This window comes from Suncus etruscus, chromosome 11, assembly GCF_024139225.1.
Source record: "Suncus etruscus isolate mSunEtr1 chromosome 11, mSunEtr1.pri.cur, whole genome shotgun sequence".
In the NCBI taxonomy this organism is placed as follows: Eukaryota; Metazoa; Chordata; class Mammalia; order Eulipotyphla; family Soricidae; genus Suncus; species Suncus etruscus.
Window position 1 is genome coordinate 32,505,883 of NC_064858.1, and position 20,623 is coordinate 32,526,505.

At 36.0% G+C, this 20,623-nt stretch overlaps 1 protein-coding gene across 3 annotated transcripts in view; it reads left to right on the forward strand.

Moving 5' to 3' along the window:
- Nucleotides 1-20,623, forward strand: part of EPS8 (epidermal growth factor receptor pathway substrate 8) — a 147,039-nt gene that overhangs the window by 105,269 nt on the left and 21,147 nt on the right. For all 3 annotated transcript variants that reach the window (XM_049783697.1, XM_049783695.1, XM_049783696.1), the window contains 5 exons: nucleotides 4,272-4,420; nucleotides 6,914-7,097; nucleotides 11,819-11,949; nucleotides 14,930-15,038; nucleotides 15,986-16,129. In XM_049783697.1, the coding sequence (XP_049639654.1) occupies nucleotides 4,272-4,420; nucleotides 6,914-7,097; nucleotides 11,819-11,949; nucleotides 14,930-15,038; nucleotides 15,986-16,129 (717 nt within the window). The remainder of the gene's footprint in view (nucleotides 1-4,271; nucleotides 4,421-6,913; nucleotides 7,098-11,818; nucleotides 11,950-14,929; nucleotides 15,039-15,985; nucleotides 16,130-20,623) is intronic.

Sequence of the window (20,623 nt, forward strand, 5' to 3'; positions counted from 1 at the left end):
AGCTAGCTTCACAGACCACTTAAATAGAATTGAAGTACAAACAGAAATGGGGAAATAATTTTAACATCTGGACATTAAACAGCTCACTACTGAAAAACCGGGGATCAGAGGAAATCAAAAGATACCTAGAAACAAATGAGAATGAGGACACAAATCATCAGAATTTGAGGAGCACAGTAAAAATCACATTAAGAAGAAAATTTGTAGTTCCAAAACTATTCATCAGAATGGAAGAAAGAGCCTAAATAAATAATAGCACAGGGTTAGAAATTGGATAATGAGCTGAAAGCAGGCAAGGGGAAGAAATTAATAAAATTTAGCACATAAAAATTAATGAAGAATTAATATAATTTAGCACATAAAATTAATGAACTGGAAATCTCAAAGCCAATTCAAGCGATCAATGAAAGTGAGAGTTGGTTCTTTGAAAACAAAGCAAAACAAAAATATCAATAAACCATTGCAAGATTCACAAATAAAGAGAACAAGAGAACCTGATAAACTGAATCAGAAATGAAAGAGGGGATGTCACAGCAGATACTACAGAAATGCAAAGGGTAGTGAGAGATTACTTCGAGAATCTTTTTGCTACAAAATGAGAGAACCTAGAAGAAATGGATGAATTCTTGGACTCCTCTAATTTCCCAAGGTTGAACTAAGATGATCTGGAATACCTGAACAGACTTATCACTATTGAGGAAATTGAAATGGTAATCAAAAGGCTTTCCAAAAATAAAGGCTCAGGCTCAGATGAATTAAATAGTAAATTTTTTCAACCTTTATAGAAGACCTACTGCCAATCCTATTTAGGCTCTTCCAGGAAATTGAAGAAACAAACATCTCAAAGAGTTTCTATGAAGCTAACTTCACCTTGATACCCAAAGCAGACAGATACCACACACACAAAAAAGAGAATTGTGATAATTTCTGTATCACTATTTCTCTTATTATTAGGAATGATAACTCTATGAAGCAGATAAATTTCACTAACTTTGAGTTAGCATATAAGGTTATTACCATTATTAAATTCTTCATGCTTATCAAAAATGGATCTTGGGTCCAGAGCAATACTACAGTGGGTAGTGTGCTTATCTTGCTTGTGGTTAACATGAGTTCAATCCCTGGGAACCCTCATGGTCCTCTGAGCCTGCCAGGTTTGACCCCTGAGCTCAGAGCCAGGAATAAGCTATGTGGACCAATGAGTGTGACCCCACACACCCCAAAAATGTATTGAATTCAGCCTTATTTATAGATCAAAAAGTAAAGGCAAGAGAGATGATCCAAATGACAGAAAGGGAAATGAGTTAGTCTCATCCTTCTTTCCCCTGTAGTTCAATAAGTTCTGAAATAGAGCATGAAATGAATTTTCTACAAATGTAAAGAAGTAAGAAATGTTATCAGTATGAATATTAGAGTTGGGAACTAGAAAATTAGGAGGCTTGGAGAGATGGTTCATAATTCAGGGACACTATTGCCCTGGTTTAATCCCCGGTGCTATGTGGCCTATGGCACTGCCAAGTGAAATGATTTCATTTCACTCGTGAAGTCTTTGAGCACCACTGGTCCTAAGCAGCACACATCACTGGACTGGAGTTTTAAAATGTCTAGCCAGGGTACATAACACCTGGCTGACTTGGAGTACCACTATACCCCCCACCCTTTGTTTAGGGGTTCCTGCTCCCACAGAAAAAAATTTAAAAAAATTAGAAAGTGGAAATCCAAGACTAAATTAATAATTTAGGAATGCTTCTGCCTGGTGTTGCTATGTAAAGTATATCAAATTTCTACTTGTCTATTTATTATTGAATAATTCTTGCTTTCTATACTCCTCTAAACATAATAATAGTAAGGCCAAGCAAAGTGAAAGATTCTTAATCCATTCTGGTAAAAATAAAAATAAAAATTTCTCCAAAAAAATCAAGTTGATACCAGCTCATTAACAAAATTATGTTGGTGGTTCTTTGACATCCTAAATACATCTTACTTAGTTTTGAATCTTAAGAAATGTTATTTAGGAATTAGTTCTGTCATCTCCTCCCATTCATTCCACACTCTTCACAGATCAAAATAGATATCCAGACATGACAGAGCGTGCTACTGCTGTCACTCACTTCTGTTCTACCCATAGAGCCCCAGGTATTTTTATTGGATACAAGAGATGGGAAGGAATATTTTTAGGGCATACTATCAGAAAAATTGGTGTCTAGACTCAGTGAGTGTCACCTTACAACACGGCACAAGAGCCTACTCATATTCTTGAGAGAACTATGGCCCATCACTCATCACTTCTTATTATCATTCTTCACTACATCCTGCTCCTCTCCATTAACTAGGGATTTTATTATTCCTCTGCTTCTCTACTTCACGCTCTTACTTTTTTTCTTAGTCATCTCTATTCAGTGAAAGTGCTTATAGGGCTTGGAAGTGAAATAGAGAAATAAAAATCAGTGTGCCTAGCAGACGGGAATTTTGTTTAATTTTGTTTTAAGATTTTTCCTTGAACTGGAGAGATAGGACAGGGAGTAGGACACTTGCCTTTCATGTGTCTAATTCTGATTCAGTCACCAGTATCCTATATGGTTCTCTGAGTCCACCAAGAGTAATCCCTGATTGCAGAGCCAGGAGTAACCCCAGGCACCAAGGCTGGTGATGAAAGAAGGGAGGGAGAGAGGGAGGGAAGGAGGGAGAGAGGGAAAGAGGTAGAAAGAAGGGGAGGGAGTGAGGGAAGAGGGAGGGAGGGAAGGGAGGGAGGGAGGGAGGGAGGGAGGGAGAGAGGGAGAAAGAAGGGGAGGGAGTGGGGGAAGAAGAGGGAGGGAGGGAGGGAAGGAGGGAGGGAGGAAGAGAAAAAGAAAGACTCACCAGTCATTTCTCAAATGTGTGTCTTCTATTATGAAAAGTCAAGAGAATCTGGATCTGAAATCACATGAATTTTGATCCAGTATGTTGCAATGTAACAAAAATTCATAAAGTCATACTAAATTAACTAAATTGTTTTGAGGAAATGAATATGCCTGAGAGTTATAGGACCAGGTTCAGAAAAACTTCCCAGAAGAGTAAGTTCTGAGCAGTAAAACTACTGTGCAAGCTGGATGACCAGAAAGAAATAACTCAGTCTAGAGTCATTCAAAAATTAATATCTATCTTTCCTGTGCTATATCTCTGAGAAGGTAAAGTTTTTATAAAAAAGTTCTGGTTTCTACTCTTAGAGATAAGCAGCATTGTTTAGCCAGGAAATAGCCTCTGAGAAGGAAGTTTGGGGCCATTTTCAGCATTCACCTATCATTTTGTTTATCAGAGAGTTGCACCTGATAATTTGTTCTTTGCTTCTCATTACGTGATCCATTTTAAATCATGGCAGTTCGTAGAGTTAAATTCCGGGGAGCTACCATAGATTCGGGGTACCAGTTCTTATTCTTGATTCACCATTCTCTCGTTTTTTTTTTGTTTTCATACATATTTATAGGCATTGTTATAGGCTATTAACATAAGCCTTGTTTCTATAATATTCATATCATATTTTTAAGTTTAACATAACAGATTTTTCCCATAGAGAAGCATATATTTTATTTCTTTTTTTTTTTTAAGCGGTGTGGTTAGGGGCCATAGAGATAGTGTAATGGGCAGTGTTTACCTTGTGCATAGGTGACCCAAGCATTTCATATGGCTTTCCAGAGCCTGTCAAGAGTAACTCCTGAGTACATAGCCAAGAGTAATCCTGAGCACCACTGAGTGTGGCCCAAAAACAAATAAATAGTCAAAAAAAAAAAAAGTAGTGTAATTAAGCCACCTGGATAAACTTTAGTATCTTCCAGGGAAAATATTCTCATATATAGCTAGTATACAGCAGATCTGAAAGTTTTAAAACTTATGAACCTATTTTTTTCAGGTTTGTTTTGTTTTTTTGTTTTTTTTGGGGGGTCACACCCGGCAGCACTCAGGGGTTACTCCTGGCTCTATGCTCAGAAATCGCTCCTGGCAGGCTCGGGGGACCACATGGGATGCCGGGATTCGAACCACCGTTCTTCTGTATGCAAGGCAAACACCTTATCTCCATGCTATCTCTCCGGCCCTTTATGAACATTTTTGTATATTACTAAACACTAGTGAGCTGGATAAATAAGTTGGTTTTCATTCAGTAGTGCATTGGGTATCAAAACTTAATTTGAATAAATAAATGGTGCTTGCTTTGTGTGTAAACTTTCATTTCCACATTTTGAGATATAGAATTAATCATTATTTTGTGGTTACAGAATGGTTTGTTGTCATTTTAGGTGGTCCAGGCCACAGGAGGACCTGAACTAGCCAGTTCAGTACTCAGCCCCCTCTTCACTAAGGACACAATTGATTTCTTAAACTACACTGTCAATGCTGATGAGAGACAGCTATGGATGTCATTGGGAGAAACATGGCTGAAAGTCAGGTAAACATGTATCACTCCAGCATTTAACACCTTTATACTGAAAGTACTGTTCTTTGTTTATTACAAATAAATGAATCTAATGAGACATTTATTTAATCTACGTATGAAGTACTAGATATTTATGGAAAATTCTCAACATTTATAAAGGTACATATCTAGTAAGAAAACTAAAGTAGTAAAATAAATATAAAGCATGATAAATATTAGAACTGACCCAAACAAAATGCTGTGCATGCATAGTATTACAAGGACCTCTCCCATGCTTTTTATAGTTATAGAAGCAGTCATTGTACAAAGCAGCCTGCTTTGTAAATGTGGAAACTGAGGCAAAGAGCAGTTAAGTCATTGGCTTGGAATCATACAGGTTGTAAATGAAAGAACTGAGATTTGAATCCAAACATTTCAACTCTCAGTTCCATGTTCATAATTGTTTTTCCATGTTACTTGCCAGTAAGATGAGAAGTATTTCCACTAATAGTGGGCAGAGAAAGGGTTTTCCTAGAAGAGGGAGAAGAACAAGTGAATGCATGAAGCAGAAATGGGTAGTTGTGGAAAGAAGATAGAAAAAATGCAGTAAGTGAGACATTCAGAAATGACCTGCACTAAATGATGATGGATCAGTGGCATGTCGAGCATCGTTCTGTAAGTTAGTGAGAATAGCACCTTTGTGCCTAGGAGTGTGGCAGAATCCCTTGTGCATTTTAGAAAGGGCAGCTGGAAAGTTGAGTCTGGCAAGAACAGGGACAAGAGTAGTTTGAGACAGGGAAATTTTATTAACTGATGATGCTAGAGAACAAACTTCTTTATAATCACCATTCTTTGGGTCAAGGGCAAGGTAGTGAGAAGAGAAGCAAAAATGGGTCATTGCAAGAACTGTATCATATTTCTAAAGTGAGATACCAGACAAACCATTAACATTTCTCTATATAAACAGTACTGTGTTAGAATTTGCTGATTAGGCAAAGCTACAAGACTACTTCTCCATTCTCAATATATGAAAAAGTAATTTTGGTTTTCTGTCTCAAGATATTTTTAATTTTTCTCACTGAGAATAATTTAGTATGATTACTTAGAAGCTTATGTCTTTTAAAATGTACTTGAATATACTAGCCTAAAATTAATATACCAATTCATATTTTTCTTTCTAAAATACATAAAATATTGCTACTTAAATTTTGAATTTTGGCAACTGCCTGTGTTGGGAAATGGTTAAAATGTTGTTTGACCTAACAAATTTCTTTAAAAGCACTATCATTGTAAATCATTGTATTATCATTGTAATATTGAAAATATTATTTAAAATTATTATATCATTTATGTACTCTAATATAAAACCCTTTTATAAATCTACTCATAAAATTTGTTAGGTTATAAGGGAATGCTTTTCAGATAAGTCTAGGGGGGCTCTGGAATTTTTTAAATTCTTTTGATGAAAATTACTAAATATATCATATCTTAAAGTACAAAATAGAATTTTACATTTCTTTAGTGTCCAACCTTGAAATGAAAAAATTTAAAGCACATGAAGATACAGTCACAAAGGTGTATAATGATCTTGATGTACTGACTCATTTAATCAGATTGGAAATATCACTTGAAAAAAATTAAATTACATGATGAAAGATAAAATAATATAGGATAGCAGAGATGAAGCTATAATTTTCTAGTTATTTTTACAGTTCAGGGATGATTAGAGTTTCTAGGAAAGTCTAACTCAGAGTCATTAAATAATGAATGGGCAATGATTATGCTTACAGATTTATCCAACCTTGATTTTACTGATAAAACCTAGTCGATACTTTCAATTTATAATGTTTTACTTTAGAGAACTCAAAAGTTGAAGAAGTCATAAACCCAAGCAGCATGCTATACTGTACTTTTCTTCTTTTGGAAGGTACACATAAAACTAAAGAGGTTTACAATAAAAGGAAAGGAGTAAAGAGAAAACTAAGAGTTTGAAACTAATTCTGATGCCAGAGAAATCTAAACATTTCATCCTTTTCAGCTTTATATTTTTTTCTTAAAATTTTTTATAAAAATGTGTACCTGTGTTTAAAAATTGAGTGATCCCTATCACTGAGTGATAGTACAGTATAGGACATTTGCCTTGACAAAGCTGACCTGGGTTTAATCCTCAACATCCTATAAGGTCCCCTGAGCATTGCCAGGAGTGATCCCTGAGGCAGAGCTAGGAGTAAGCCCTGCACACCACCATGTGGCCCTCAAAAAACAAAAAACAAAAAACAAAACATACAAAACAAAAGTTGGACTACTTGACAAGTGAAGCAATAAGAAATAGATTGCAATCTTTTTTCAGTTCAGTGGTATCAAATACTAATATAAACATGCTTACTTCCTTTTTTGGCTGGGAAAAGAACAAATCAATGGGCATTTATTTTTCTGTTTATATCAGTAACTAGCCTTACCGAAGGTAATTTTGAACCTGGATATCTTTCTAACTTTATGTTTGTCTGTCTTACTGATCTTCTACAGAGCAGAGTGGCCTAAAGAACAGTTTATCCCACCCTATGTCCCAAGGTTCCGAAATGGTTGGGAGCCTCCAATGCTGAATTTCGTTGGTGTACCAGTGGGACAGGATCTTTATCACTTGTCTGAATCTGTAGCAAACGTGGCAGAACACCAACGCAAACAAGAAACAAAAAGATTATCCACAGAGGTAGTGTTTTAATGTCACTTTTGATGGAATGAGTAATTCATCTTCCTGAATTACCTTCTTTCTCACCTCTGTCCTTGTGACAGTTGCTGTTGTCCCAGCTGCATCATCTCTTACAACTTCGCTTTTGTCTCATCTGGTGCTCTCTGAATCCTGCTTATCCTGACTTTTTTGAGTAGAGTTTCTCCTGCAATTAGCGAACTGCCTATGGCTGCTTGGCCTCTGATATTATCAGTTTCCAGACTTGTTTCATGACCAAGGTCTTCTAAGCCTATGCATTAAGCTACTCATTTCTGAATGCTCCCTATCCCTCTACAGTTTTTTATTTTGGTCTCATTCTAAACCCATAAATACTTTATCAACCTGGCTAGAAGCCCAAAGTTTCTTTAGGACCCTTGTCAACAAGTGATCATGTAGGACAAGATTTCACCATGAAGATCTCAGGTGAAGCCTTTTCATCTTTTAAATAATTGTAAAGCAGTGGCCAGTGTGATAGCGCAGCAGTGGGGTGTTTGCCTTGCATGCGGCCATCCTGGACGGAACTTGGTTCGATCCTCAGCGACCCCTTGAGCCAGGAGCGATTTCTGAGTGCATAGCCAGGAGTAACCCCTGAGCATCACAGGGTGTGGCCCTCCAGAAAAAACAAAAACAAAAAAAAAAAGTAATTGTAAAGCATTAGAGAAACTTTCCTATTTGGGTTGCATATGGAGAAATTACAAGTTAGGTATGTAAGTTACTCTCTGTGAGTCAATATTCAGAAAACTGAATATTGCTTAAAGCTAAATGGGACTCAATAGGATAATGAGAATCAAGGAATTAGATGAGTAAGATCTGACTATGAAGAAGACACAGGAAGTGACCCCTTGACGCTCTGTTTATTTTCTACTTAACTCTTTAGATTTCTGCTTTCTCTGTGGCTATTCATAATGTGACCCATCTGCTTTGAAGGCATGATAGAAATAATGACTGAATAAGAATATTGATACAAATGATATTCCTTAACAGGGTACCCTGCAACAATTAGCATAATATTATAGGTGATTGATTAAATTTTGAGACTTCAAAAAGAAACAAACACACCTACTGCTTTGAAATTGTTTTCTAGTGTGATTGTTCTCTTTGTATGTAAGGAATAGAGGTAGAGTCCATCGCTGTACTTGCCTTTAAATGAGTGGTAACGAAAGTGGCCAGAGCCTCACCCATATCAGATCCTATATATATTCGTTAGTTCAGACCTTATCACTGAATTATCTTTCTTTATAAAGGGCAGTTTTTAAAAAGAGAGGAAATGTTATCAAATATGAAATTATTATTTTCTTGCTGTTGCTATAGTTACAGCGATTTAAAGATCACAGAAAATGTCTAGCTTATAATCTTCATATAGCAAATAAGAAAAATTATGTTTATTTTAAAATATATAACTCAAAAATTTCACATTTGTGAGTTCTTTAAATTGATTTGTGTATTTAAGGAGCAATATACATCCCATCACAAAATTTGTCTGCTTGTACTGAATAAGTCATTTCAAAAGAATTATTGGGAATGCTTTTCAAGGAGTTATTTGTCTGTTGTAAGCTTTTTCCATATGTGGCTTAAATATTTCTTTAAATATTTGAAAAAAATGGAACAAAAAAAAAAAACTTTCAACTACTAGCAGTTTAAGAGGAGTTTGTCCTAAAATGTTGTTGTACAGGGTCAAAGCAATAGTACAGCAGGTAGGTTACTTGCCTTGCATGTAGCAAACACAAATTTGATACCTGGCATCCCATATGGAATTTTGAGTCCCACCAGGAGTTATCACTGAGCAGAGAGCAAGGAGTAACTCCTGAACATCACAGGATATGACCTGCCCCCTCCACCCCAATTTTCCATTGCAAAAGAAAACAAGTAATAATGATTTAAAACTGCATAAAAATGCATGCTGGGAACAGGGTTGGAGGGAGGGCAACATGGTGATGGAAATGCCCCTGATTCAATGTTACTATGTACCTAAAATACTACTGTGAATAATTTTTAATCCACTTTGGTCAAAATAAAGATTATTAATAAAAAAAAAAGAAAAAATAGCAGTCATCTCTAGAAATGGGAGGTGATTATACTTTATTGCAAGTCAAGAAACACACTCAGAATAGGATTCTAATGTAGTTTTTAGTGGTTCTGGCTAAGTTGAGAGGCCCTGATAATGTAATGTAGTAAAAAATGGTGACAGGTCCTAGCTTCTTCACTTCATCTGACCCAGCAGCTGCCCAAAGCAAACTTGTGTGATGTCTGTGCATTGAGTCATTGTCATTATTTCTCTTCTTCCTGTGGACTTCTCACTCATTTTCAGGACCCAGACATTTCATACTGTTCTGATCAGAACTAGACAAAGATGTGATAGAATTTCCTGCAATGCCCTTTACAAAGCCATAAATAAAAATTAGCTAATAAGTATTCTGCTCTCTTCAAGGGAAATGATAAATTGAATTAACAAATAACAAAAGTGTTAGGTATCTAAAATTGTGTCTAGTGATTAGGTATATGTATATATTATCAAAGGATTTCCAGTTACATTAACATGAATGATAAATTGAATTAACAAATAACAAAAGTGTTAGGTATTTAAAATTGTGTCTAGTGATTAGGTATATGTATATATTATCAAAGGATTTCCAGTTACATTAACATGAATACATCCATCACCTCATTTAACTTCTTGTTTTGTTTTGGGGGCCATATATGCTGGTATTCAGGGCTCTGTGCTCAAGATGCAAAGCAAGCACCATAGCTCCTGCTATAATTCTCTGACACTCCTTTAACTTTTAAAAGAAATTTGGCACAAAGGATAAGACAATTTACATTGTCCTTTTAGAGCTAAAAGTTTGTACTTTTTTTTTAAAAAACACTTTTTCCTATCTTAGCAACTTCTTTCCTACTCTTCTTTATGTGCATTTAATTTTTTTTTATTTAAACACACTGTGGTTACAAGATTGTTCATAATGCAGTTGAGTTGTGTTTTTGTTTTTTTCTGCAGAGTGTTCATGATTGAAACTCACTCATACAATTTCCAACAGCTATCCCTTCACTAGTCCAATGCACATTTCTCACCGCCCAGTTTTCCACCCTCCGTGCCTCTGGAGACATTTCCCCTGTGTGTGTGTGTGTGTGTGTATGTGTGTGTGTGTGTGTGTGTGTGTCTCCTCTCAATTTTTTGAGACAGTAAGTGTTTTCATATAGTGTCTTCTGAATCTGGTGTATTTCACTTAGAACAATACCCTCATGTAACAAAATAATGACAGAATTTCCTTCTTATGGAAACCTAATGTGCCTATAGTATATGTGTGGGGTGTATATATATATATATATATATATACATATACATACATATATATATACATACACACACACACACATATATATATATATATATATATATATATATATATATATATATATATGTAAAACACACCCTGTGTTGAGATACTTGGGATATCTTGACTTTTATGAGTAGTGCTGCCAAGAATTATCTCTTTGAAACCTTAATTTTACATCCCTTGATAGTACACCCCCCCTTATTGGAACAAAGTAATCCTATTTTGGGGGATTCTACAGCTGAGGGTGCTCAGGGTTTAATGGGCTCTACACTCAGGTAACACTCTTGGTGGTGATAAGGAGACCACTTGGAATGTGGGGGATGGAACCTCAGTTGGCCACATGCCAGACAAGTGTTCTACCCACTGTAATTTCCTCCTGAACCTTATTTCTATTTGTTTTTGAGAAAGCTCCTATTGTGTTCCACAGTAACCATGTATGTTCCCCAATATATATGGATTCCTTGTTTCTACCTCCTTACCAATACTTGTCATGTTTTGTTTTCTTGATAACAGTCATTCTAACTATGGATGAGGTGGTAGGTTATTTATTTATTTATTAATGTATTATTTTCACATCTGGTGTTACTTAGGTCTTTTTCTTGATTCTAAGCCCAGATCAGAGAGTTACATAAGAAAACTGTTCACAGTCTTTAAATTAATGTTGCCATTTGTGTTTTGTTTTCCCATTTGCTTTAAAACCTGGTGCTTGGTGGGACCAGAGACCTCAGAAAACCATTTGTTAGGTCCAAGTCTGAGTCTTGTTAACAACAAAAAGAAGTGACTCCAGCATCATCTTTCCTAGACTTTTGACCATCAAGATCATTGTTTCCCTGAAGAATAAATCTGATAAATCTAAAGTGTTGTCACTTTTAGAAATGAAAAATATTGTCTGCACATTTCAAACATAAGAAAATTTAGAGGGTGGTATAATTTTAATGCATTGGGTTAGCTGATGGTTTTCATGTGACCATTAGACCACCATTACTTTGCTAGAGTTTATGTAGTAGTTTCTTCTACAGAGACAACCAAAGTTAAGGGCTTTATTGCTGTTATTTTGAAACCAAACTTACTTTACACAATCTCTTCTAGTCTGACTTGTACCTGAATTGCCTTTGCTGATATTCTTGAGGAAAGAGCTTCTTCTATACTCAGTTATTTTCAGAATTTTCATTAAGCTTTTGTACTATTTGGTTATTTTTATTATAAATAGGACTTTCATAAAAATATATCTTCTCCATTCATCAGCTTTTGATCATTATGCTAAATTACATTAAATTGGTCATAATGCAGTGGAGCATTCGAGCAGACGGAAGCCAGTGTTCGTTCCATTCATATTGGTGATTTATTCATCTTTCTTACTCTCTCTTTCAGCACCCCAGTACATCAGAGTATCCTCCAGCTGATGGGTATGCGTTCAATAATATTTACCCAAGAGGGTCTCACCTAGACCAAGGAGATGCCGCTGTTGCTTTTAAACCAACACCTAATCGCCATACAGACAGGTAACATTCATGGGCTGTTGATAACAAGCTCTTATTTAGTGTGCAAATAAAGGCACTAGTGTTTGCATTGTTGTTGGCTGCTGCTTCAAATGCTCCAGTTGACTGCATCTTTAAACTTTCCATCTACTCACTATTTGATCAGGTTGCATTATTCTCTGAGAGAACTGGCAAAAGATGAACAAAAGATGTCTGGGCCTCTAGTCTCCAATGCTAACTTAGAGCAAATGCCTTTGGATGACTTTGCCTCCCACCTATTTTTTTTCTTTTCAAATAGATGCTGTGACAAAAATCTGTGAATAAGAAGAAAGAGTTTTAAAAAGAAAGAAAATAAAGAACTTTTTGGAGACTAATTTTTTCCATATGGTCTCTAAAGATGCTTTTATTTCTTTTAATTTTATTTGTGTGTTTTGTGGAGGGATCTCCCCAGTGTTGCTCAGAAGGCTCTTCCCTACATTTCCCAGCCAGCCAGTCTGGAGGTTCCATATAAAAGTCTATAAATGTGCAGCTTTTAGGACCCTGCAATGACAGAATTTATATGAGCCACTCTGGCAGTGCTCAGGGGCCATCAGGGCATCATATGGTGCTGGGCATCCAACCAGGTTCAGCCACAAGCAAGGCGGGCACATTAATCTCTGTACCAGTTCTCTGGCCCCATTTCTTTTAGTTTTAAAAGAAACAATTTCTCTTTTTTACTGAACAAAACAAAACTTTTCTTTAGATCAAAATAATTAAAATAAATGCAGAAGATACCACATGAAGTGTCTTTTGTCCTCCATGAAATGACCCTGTCTTTAGGTAAACCAACTAACCTTTTGAGGGATAAAATTTGATGTGTTCAAAAGCACTTATTGTTTTTTTTTTTAGTTTGTTTATGTTTTATTTTGAAATTTTCTTTAGAAATAGTATATCTATACATATTGTCATGTTCCTGGTTGTTGGCCAATTTTTCAGTGATCTGATAATTTAATAAAATTTCCATATATATGTATATATATATTAATGTTTTAGAGAGGTTCCCAGATTCTTGTCAGCTGTGCATCCACTGTAGACCTGCTATTCCAAATGAGTAACCAAGGCACATATATGGTCTCCATACTAGATCTAAGCAACTGGTCATTGGAGCAATTATAGATTACTAATAACATATTAGATAGATAGACAGACAGACAGACAGACAGGTAGATAGATAGATAGATAGATAGATAGATAGATAGATAGATAGATAGATAGATAGATAGATAGATAATAGATGTGTGACACTGAAGTTTAATGTAGAGAGAACAAAAAAGGATAAATATGGTCAGTTCTAAAGTGCATTTGTGCACTTATTGCTGAGAATGGCAATGGGAAGAACTCAGAGGTAACCCTGTAACCCTAATTCAGATGTACAATGCAAAGATTATTGGCCTTTGTTACTGCACATTCCACTCTGTCATTAGTGATGATTATTTGCCAGACCATAGGAGAGAGTAATATGCAAGAACAGAAAATGACATAAACAAAACAGCTCTAATTTTTGGAGTCTTTGTGCTCTCATTCATTACAAACACACCACCTCTAAGAAATCTTAATACCATGTACTATCAACTAGAGATGACATTCAGGGTGGGTGCCCAGTGTAAAAATTACTTTAAATGCTATAATAATGGGTATTTTACCAAATTCTTTTTGTCCTTTAAAATAAAAAATAATAAGGGCCTGTATTGATAGCACAGCGAGTAAGGCATTTTGTCTTGTATGCAGCTGACCTGGATTTGATTCGCAACATCCCATATGTTCTCCTGCGCCTGTCAGGAGTAATTTCTATGTGTAGAGCCAGGAGTTACCCCTGAACGCTGTTGGGTGTGGCCCCCCAAACCAATAATAAATAGATAGATAGATACATAGATAGATAGATAGATAGATAGATAGATAGATAGATAGATAGATAGATAGATAGATAGATAGATAGATAATCAAAATAGCAAACACAGCGAATTTTTTTAAACTCCCTCCAAAGTCATCTTTTTGTCATGGCTCCTGTACCTCATTTCCTAGAGTGTCAAAAAGGTAGTGAATTATCTCTAATAACAGGACGCACATTGCTACATACTAGGGGGAAAAGGACCAAGAGCAATTTCTCTTATAGAAATTCATGAGGAAGGAAGGAGGTGTATATATTAGGAAGTCCCAGAAATCAGTCATCTGATTTATCCTGATATTCTAGAGTGAAGAAACTATTAGTGTATTCTTGAGACAGCAGGTTGTATTGTTTTATATATAAAATTATTTTTAAATTATATTGTTAAATATACTGATAGTTACTCAGCAGCTAAAACAAGTATTCGATTTTGGGTTTTTTTTTGTTTTTGTTTTTGTTTTTTGCTGTTTTTTGGGCCACACCCAGTGACGCTCAGGGGTTACTCCTGGCTATGTGCTCAGAAATCACTCCTGTCTTGGGGGACCATATGGACGCTGGAGGATCGAACCGTGGTCTGTCCTAGATCAGCTTGCATCACCCCAAGTATTTGATTTTTTTAAAGGAAATTTTATTTTGAAAAATAGGGCTCAGTTTTATTATTAGTATGAACTTAATTTTGCCCTAACCACAGATAGTCCCTTTTTTCTATAGATTATTTGTCTATAACTTTTTATAGTTTGGACAACATGGTTATAGATGTCTTAAGGCTTATGGTATTGATGCACAAAGTTAACTGTACTTCATCATCACCCAAGTATTTCAGACCTGACACCTCTGTACTGTGACACATCTAGTCTGATCTTCATTTCTTTTTCTACTTTCCCCCATAGCTTATTCATTCTAATAGTAAGAACCTAGTGCTTCTTTTAGTTCTACTGTTCTATGATAAAACCCAAATACTCTCTAAAAGTCAGGATGTCTTCTCATAGGAATTGGTTTGCTTTAATGTTCTACTTTTGTCCTTAGCTTTGGGGATAGCTAGCAGAATGAACATACTTTTTCTTTCTTATTTTTTTATAGAAATTATGAGCCACTCAAAACACAACCCAAGAAGTATGCCAAATCCAAGTATGAGTTCACGGCGAGGAACAGCAGTGAACTCTCGGTTCAGAAGGATGATATTTTAGAGGTGATACGGAATTTCATCCTGACTTATTCTGCATGAAGTGCAATTACTGTCCTCTTCAAACCTTCTTCAAAGTCAAGAGATTGTAAAGCACACAGTAATTTTATGTGCCTATACCTGTGTCGGAAGGATAGCTGGTTAATCTCTTCTTTGATAATTTGTGGGGAGGGGAAGGTTGGATTTCTTGGTTTATTTTGCTCTTTGCTTCTTCTTGACTTCATTTATTTAGAATCAAGGACAATTGTCAATGCAGAAGTAGCAGCATCATAATATTTTCATGAGAGATAAATATATTCTTATATCTATGCTCACCACACAGGTTTCTGCCATTGAGGAAACTAATGGCTCTAGAAATAATCTACCTTATATGACTCTGGAACTATTCTTTTAGATTCTAACAAGAATCTATTTCTCTTCATTACTATATAATAAGGAAGGCTCACATAGTTTTGTGAGAGGGGAAAAATGGCTCTCAGGCTTTTTCTATCCATAGCCAACATGGGATAGACTTTACCATTTATGGAACTATAGTTATGAGGACTTCAGATAACATAAATAAGTATTCCTGGGAACTAGTATGACCTTTGAGTAGAATCATGGTGGTGGCTCCATTCCCATTGCATACTAGCAATTGTAATTCTTAGTATACCTCCTGAGACTGTGTTGTTTTTTAAGTCAATTTGTTAGAGTGAAATAATCCTATTGAGCTAGGTATAAGAATGGAATCTCTGGGGCTGGAGTGGTGGCGCAAGCAGTAAGGACCATGGCTTGATCCCCCAGCATCCCATATGGTTCCTCAAGCCAGAAGTGATTTCTGAGTGCATAGCCAGGAGTAACCCCTGAGCATCACCGGGTGTGTCCCAAAAAAACAAACAAAAAGAAAATGGAATCTCCTCCATAAAGTAGTTTTGGTACAGAAATAATTTCTTCATTTGTATGTATCATGACAGATCCTTGATGATAGGAAGCAGTGGTGGAAAGTGCGCAATGCCAGTGGAGACTCTGGATTTGTGCCAAACAACATTCTGGATATTGTGAGAGCTCCAGAATCTGGGCCAGGGCGTGCTGATCCACCTTACACACACACTATACAGGTAATTCTCATGTTTACACCCAGATTTAACTTGTAACTATTTTCATGCTTATCTCTAAAACAGGATGTAAATGCTTCTTGTCTATCAATACTTCTGAGATTCAAGAGTGTTTATTTGTATAACTCTTTGCAAAGGTAATTAGGAAATTAAAAGAAGCATATATAAAGTATATATTTTCTTATTTGTTTCTTCAAGTAATTGCTCACAATGTTTATCAGTTAAGTGCTAGAGCAATAAACACACACACACACACACACACACACACACACAGTAGGTAAGGCCCTTGCCTTCTACAAGGAGACCTGGATTCAATTCCCAGCATTCTGTATTGTCCCCTGAGTACTACTAGGAGTGATTCTGAGCACAGAGCCAGAAGTTATTATTGAGTACCACCAGGTGTGCCCCCACACCAAAAAAAAAAATCATCAGTATCTATTTTCTTTATCTTTTCCCCACTCCTACCACGCAAAGCTGTTTCTAAGGTATAGAGAAAGTATTTTTGCCTCCTCATTCTTACTCCTAACCTTCTTAGCCAACGACTTTTTCTGGATAGAGGACAGGTCCGAGACTATCTGGCAAGTCCTTTTTTGCCCTTGTTGTTTTAAAAAGTGTTCTGCTGCTAACCAACCTTGAACTTGTACTCTTATCACCTTACACTAGTACACTAACATGAGTATTTGCTCAGTTGGTCTCTCTCTCTCTCTCTTACATATAATATGTATATATTATATACGAATATGTATATATTTGTTTTAAGGGACCACACTTGTTGGTGCTTGGGGGTTACTCACAGTTCAGTGCTTGGGGGTCACTTTTGGTTCCATTTAAAGGACCACACAGTACTGATGCTTAAACACAGGTTTCCTGAATGCAAGATGTGCTCAGCCCATTGAACTATCTGTCTGTCTCTTGAATTCTTAATATTTTTACCTCTCTTGATTTTAAAATTAATATGTACTTATACTATAAGTTAGACAAGTTATACTCTGCCCTTGATCATTGAATAATTCTTGTCAGATTGTATTTCAGTATTGTATTCTGCCTCGCTCACTCACTAACATATGAAGTCACTTACTAAAGTTTACTTACTAAAACTTAAAGTTTTACTTACTAAAGTAAGTTCTACTTAAGTAAGTTTTACTTAAACTTTACTTACTAAAACACTTGGGATGTCAGACTTGTCTCAAGATTGCTAGAGTCATATCTGCCAACAGAGAGAAAGTTGATAGACTCCCCCATGGATAGCCTTGGTTCTGGCTTTTGTCTTATGCTCCAGAAATGACTCTTTAAAATTTAAGAATCTTAAACATCTGACTCAGAATAGTTTCACAAATTTGTAGAAAATACATACACTATATAACAGAACAGTTGGTTTTTGTGTTAGGTATATTCTTGGTAAAATGCTGACTGTATAGAATCATGGTTATTCTGTCAAGGCTGTTCTAGCTCCTTTTTACTTTTAAGCACAGTGCATGTCCTGTTCATCAAGGGGACTCTGAATTTAGAGAATTAAAATTAAGTATTATTTAAAATCAAGAATTAGTGCATGGCTGACTTACCTTGATAACATAAAGTGATGGCCGTGGAAGTGTTTGCTGTGCTAATGTTTTGGCTGGTCTGATATGCCTGTGTATTATGTACTTATTTTATGTTCATCATTTGTTGTTAGCTATTGATGCCAAAGAAAGAATTTGAATTATTCAAGGTATGATTTGCTCCATTTCCCATGGATTTTTGAAGTGGATTTTCTTATCTGTTTATCTTTTTTATTTCCTAATTTTTTTTCATATTCTGAGTTTGCTTACTGGATACAGTGCTGATTTCTGTCTAGTTTATAAATGCCAATTTTTCATATTTTTTTCTCTGGTGAAATGTGTTAAAGAGTGGTTAAAATCTATTCTTGAAGTGCCGTGCCAAGATTCCTGGTAGAGTACTTTCCCCTTTGAGCTATGTGGTCTGTTTTGAACATATAAAAACATAATCTATGTAACAAACTGTTCGGCAAAGAATACTTCTAATTGCTGCATATGAGCAGAAAAGTTGATATTTTAGATGTATAAAACAGTATTGGACCACAGAGATAGTACATAAAGTAAGATGCTTGCCTTGCATGGACTGATTTGGCTTTGATCCCCAGCACCACACATGATCTTCCGAACTCTGCCAGGAGTGTTCGTTCCTTCAGCACAGAGCCAGGAGTAAGCCCTGAGCACTGTAGGGTGTGGTCATAAGTAATAAAGAAACCAAAAATAAACAAAAACCAAATTATCCATATTATTATTATTTTATATTATTATTTTGTGCATTATTTCTTTTTGGGGGGAAATTTTGGTCCACACCCAGTGACACTCCTGGCTATGTGCTCAGAAATCGCTCCTGGCTTGGAGGATAATATGGGACCCCGGGGGATCAAACCAGTGGTCTATCCTAGGTCAGCCGTGTGCAAGGCAAATGCTCTACCGCTGCACCACCACTCCCGCCCCGATTTGTGCATGATTTCTATGAGTGGGCAAACTTTTATAGAGTACGAGACCTAAAAGTTGCCAATAATGTCAGTTCTAAGTATTTTTCCCTATGCAAGCTTTTCTAAGGAATTGAACCTCTCTTCTTTTCCTATTTAGTTTACCTTCTTTTTTTTCATTACTGACTGATGGTTTGAATCATCACTTTCCTTTACTTTCCTGTGTGATGTTGCTTCTATCTAAAATTATACCCAAAGTATTACATTATATGTAGAGAGTATTTTTGAAAATCATAAAATCATTCCATTTTAAAGTGACATAAAATAGCTTTATTTAGAGAAATATTAGGAGAGACCTCAAACTGAGAACCTATGTCAGGGTAAGAGAGAGATACATACCTCAGGTTCAGGTGTAGGTTTTTCTCCTTTAATACAATCTCATAGATATCTGTCTCTCTTTTGGCATACATCAAATTTATGATTGTTTCACAATTTCATGAGTTTATTTTGCTATTTTTATAAGTATCACATTATAGAGATTTGATGTTTCTTTTTATACTTTTTAATCCTGTCTTCTAAATTTTCTTGTGCAACTCTTAATACAGTGAGGTTATGTAGAAATGTATATAACAGTTTAGGTGTATGTTTCAGTTGAGAGGACTTGATTTTAAAGGTAGTAACCAAAACAAAACCCCACAAAAATCCTGTACGATTTTAATAAACAAACTTGTCTATCTGCTCTTTGGCATAAATGCTAATCTAAAAGAATCCCTACTCTCAAAGCATTTATCAAACATACATGCACAAAATAACTAAATAAGTTTTGAAAAATCATGGAAATTAATGTCCATCATTTTATATTTCTTTACCAGTATTCCAGGTACCTTTATATAAAGAAAAATCCTGTGTCTTATTTCATAATCACAACAGGAATACTACCATTTGATTGTATAGTTCAGACACCTTCTAAAACTCCAATGGATCATAAACATCAAAAGCAGTTCTCTTACTCATCTTTTCATTCATTTACTCCACAAATATTTGAGTGCCAGCAGACTATACAGGATGAAAAGAAAGATGGGAAACAAAAAGGCAGATCCTCCATAAAAAGCCTTCTGTCCTACAGAAAATCTCTAAGCCATCTGCATTACTTTGATCCTCCCTCTGTGACCCACTCTCTCTCTCCTTACAAATGGCTGCATAGTTTTCCTGCTGCCACTTGTATCCAGTGATTTCGTAATTCAGAAAGCATTAAAAGAAGCTTTACCCAGAGACATCTGAGACCCCTGTCTTGCTACAGAAAAGTACCTATTATCCAAATATGCCTTCTTCTCCCTTCTTCACTCTGGCTGATACCAATGATAAAAAGTTCTAAAGTGGTCCATGTTCACATTGGGCTTTATTGAAACATTTCATAAATACTCAGGGATTGAATCCCCACAACCACCCCAGGATGGAGGATCTTTTATTCTTTGAGAAAACAGGGACAGATAAGTAACCTGCCCTTAGTAGCATAACTGTCACGATCCAGCATGAGTCCTGGACCCTGATGTCCTTCACTATAGGAGGAACAGTGTGTAGAAAAGATGGCCACCTCACTAGGTCTGCACATGATGTGATGCATATGGTGATGTTTCCTCTGATACCTTTCATAGCTTATGCTGGGATTAATGTTAATCTGATCCCCCAGCATCTTGGGAATTGGATTTTTGCCTTTATGTGTCCTTTTATAAACTTATCAAGACTTGTTTGTATGTTTAATTTGAAAAGTTGCTCAAGTTCTAATTCATATAGAAGTAGACAGTTAATGAATAGTGGGAATAAGGGAATGAAATGCAAACTATTTCTAGGTAATTTATTTGTAAGTTACCAAGTGCTTTAACTAAGCCTCCCATTGTGGTATTTGCTATTCTGTGCATGTTTACAATAAAGGAGAAATAATAGGCTGGTGGCACTTTCTGTAGAGGGCATGGGGTGGTCCAGCCTGCTGTACACATAGTCGTGCCAAAGTCTCTGGTGGCAGCAAGGAGAGG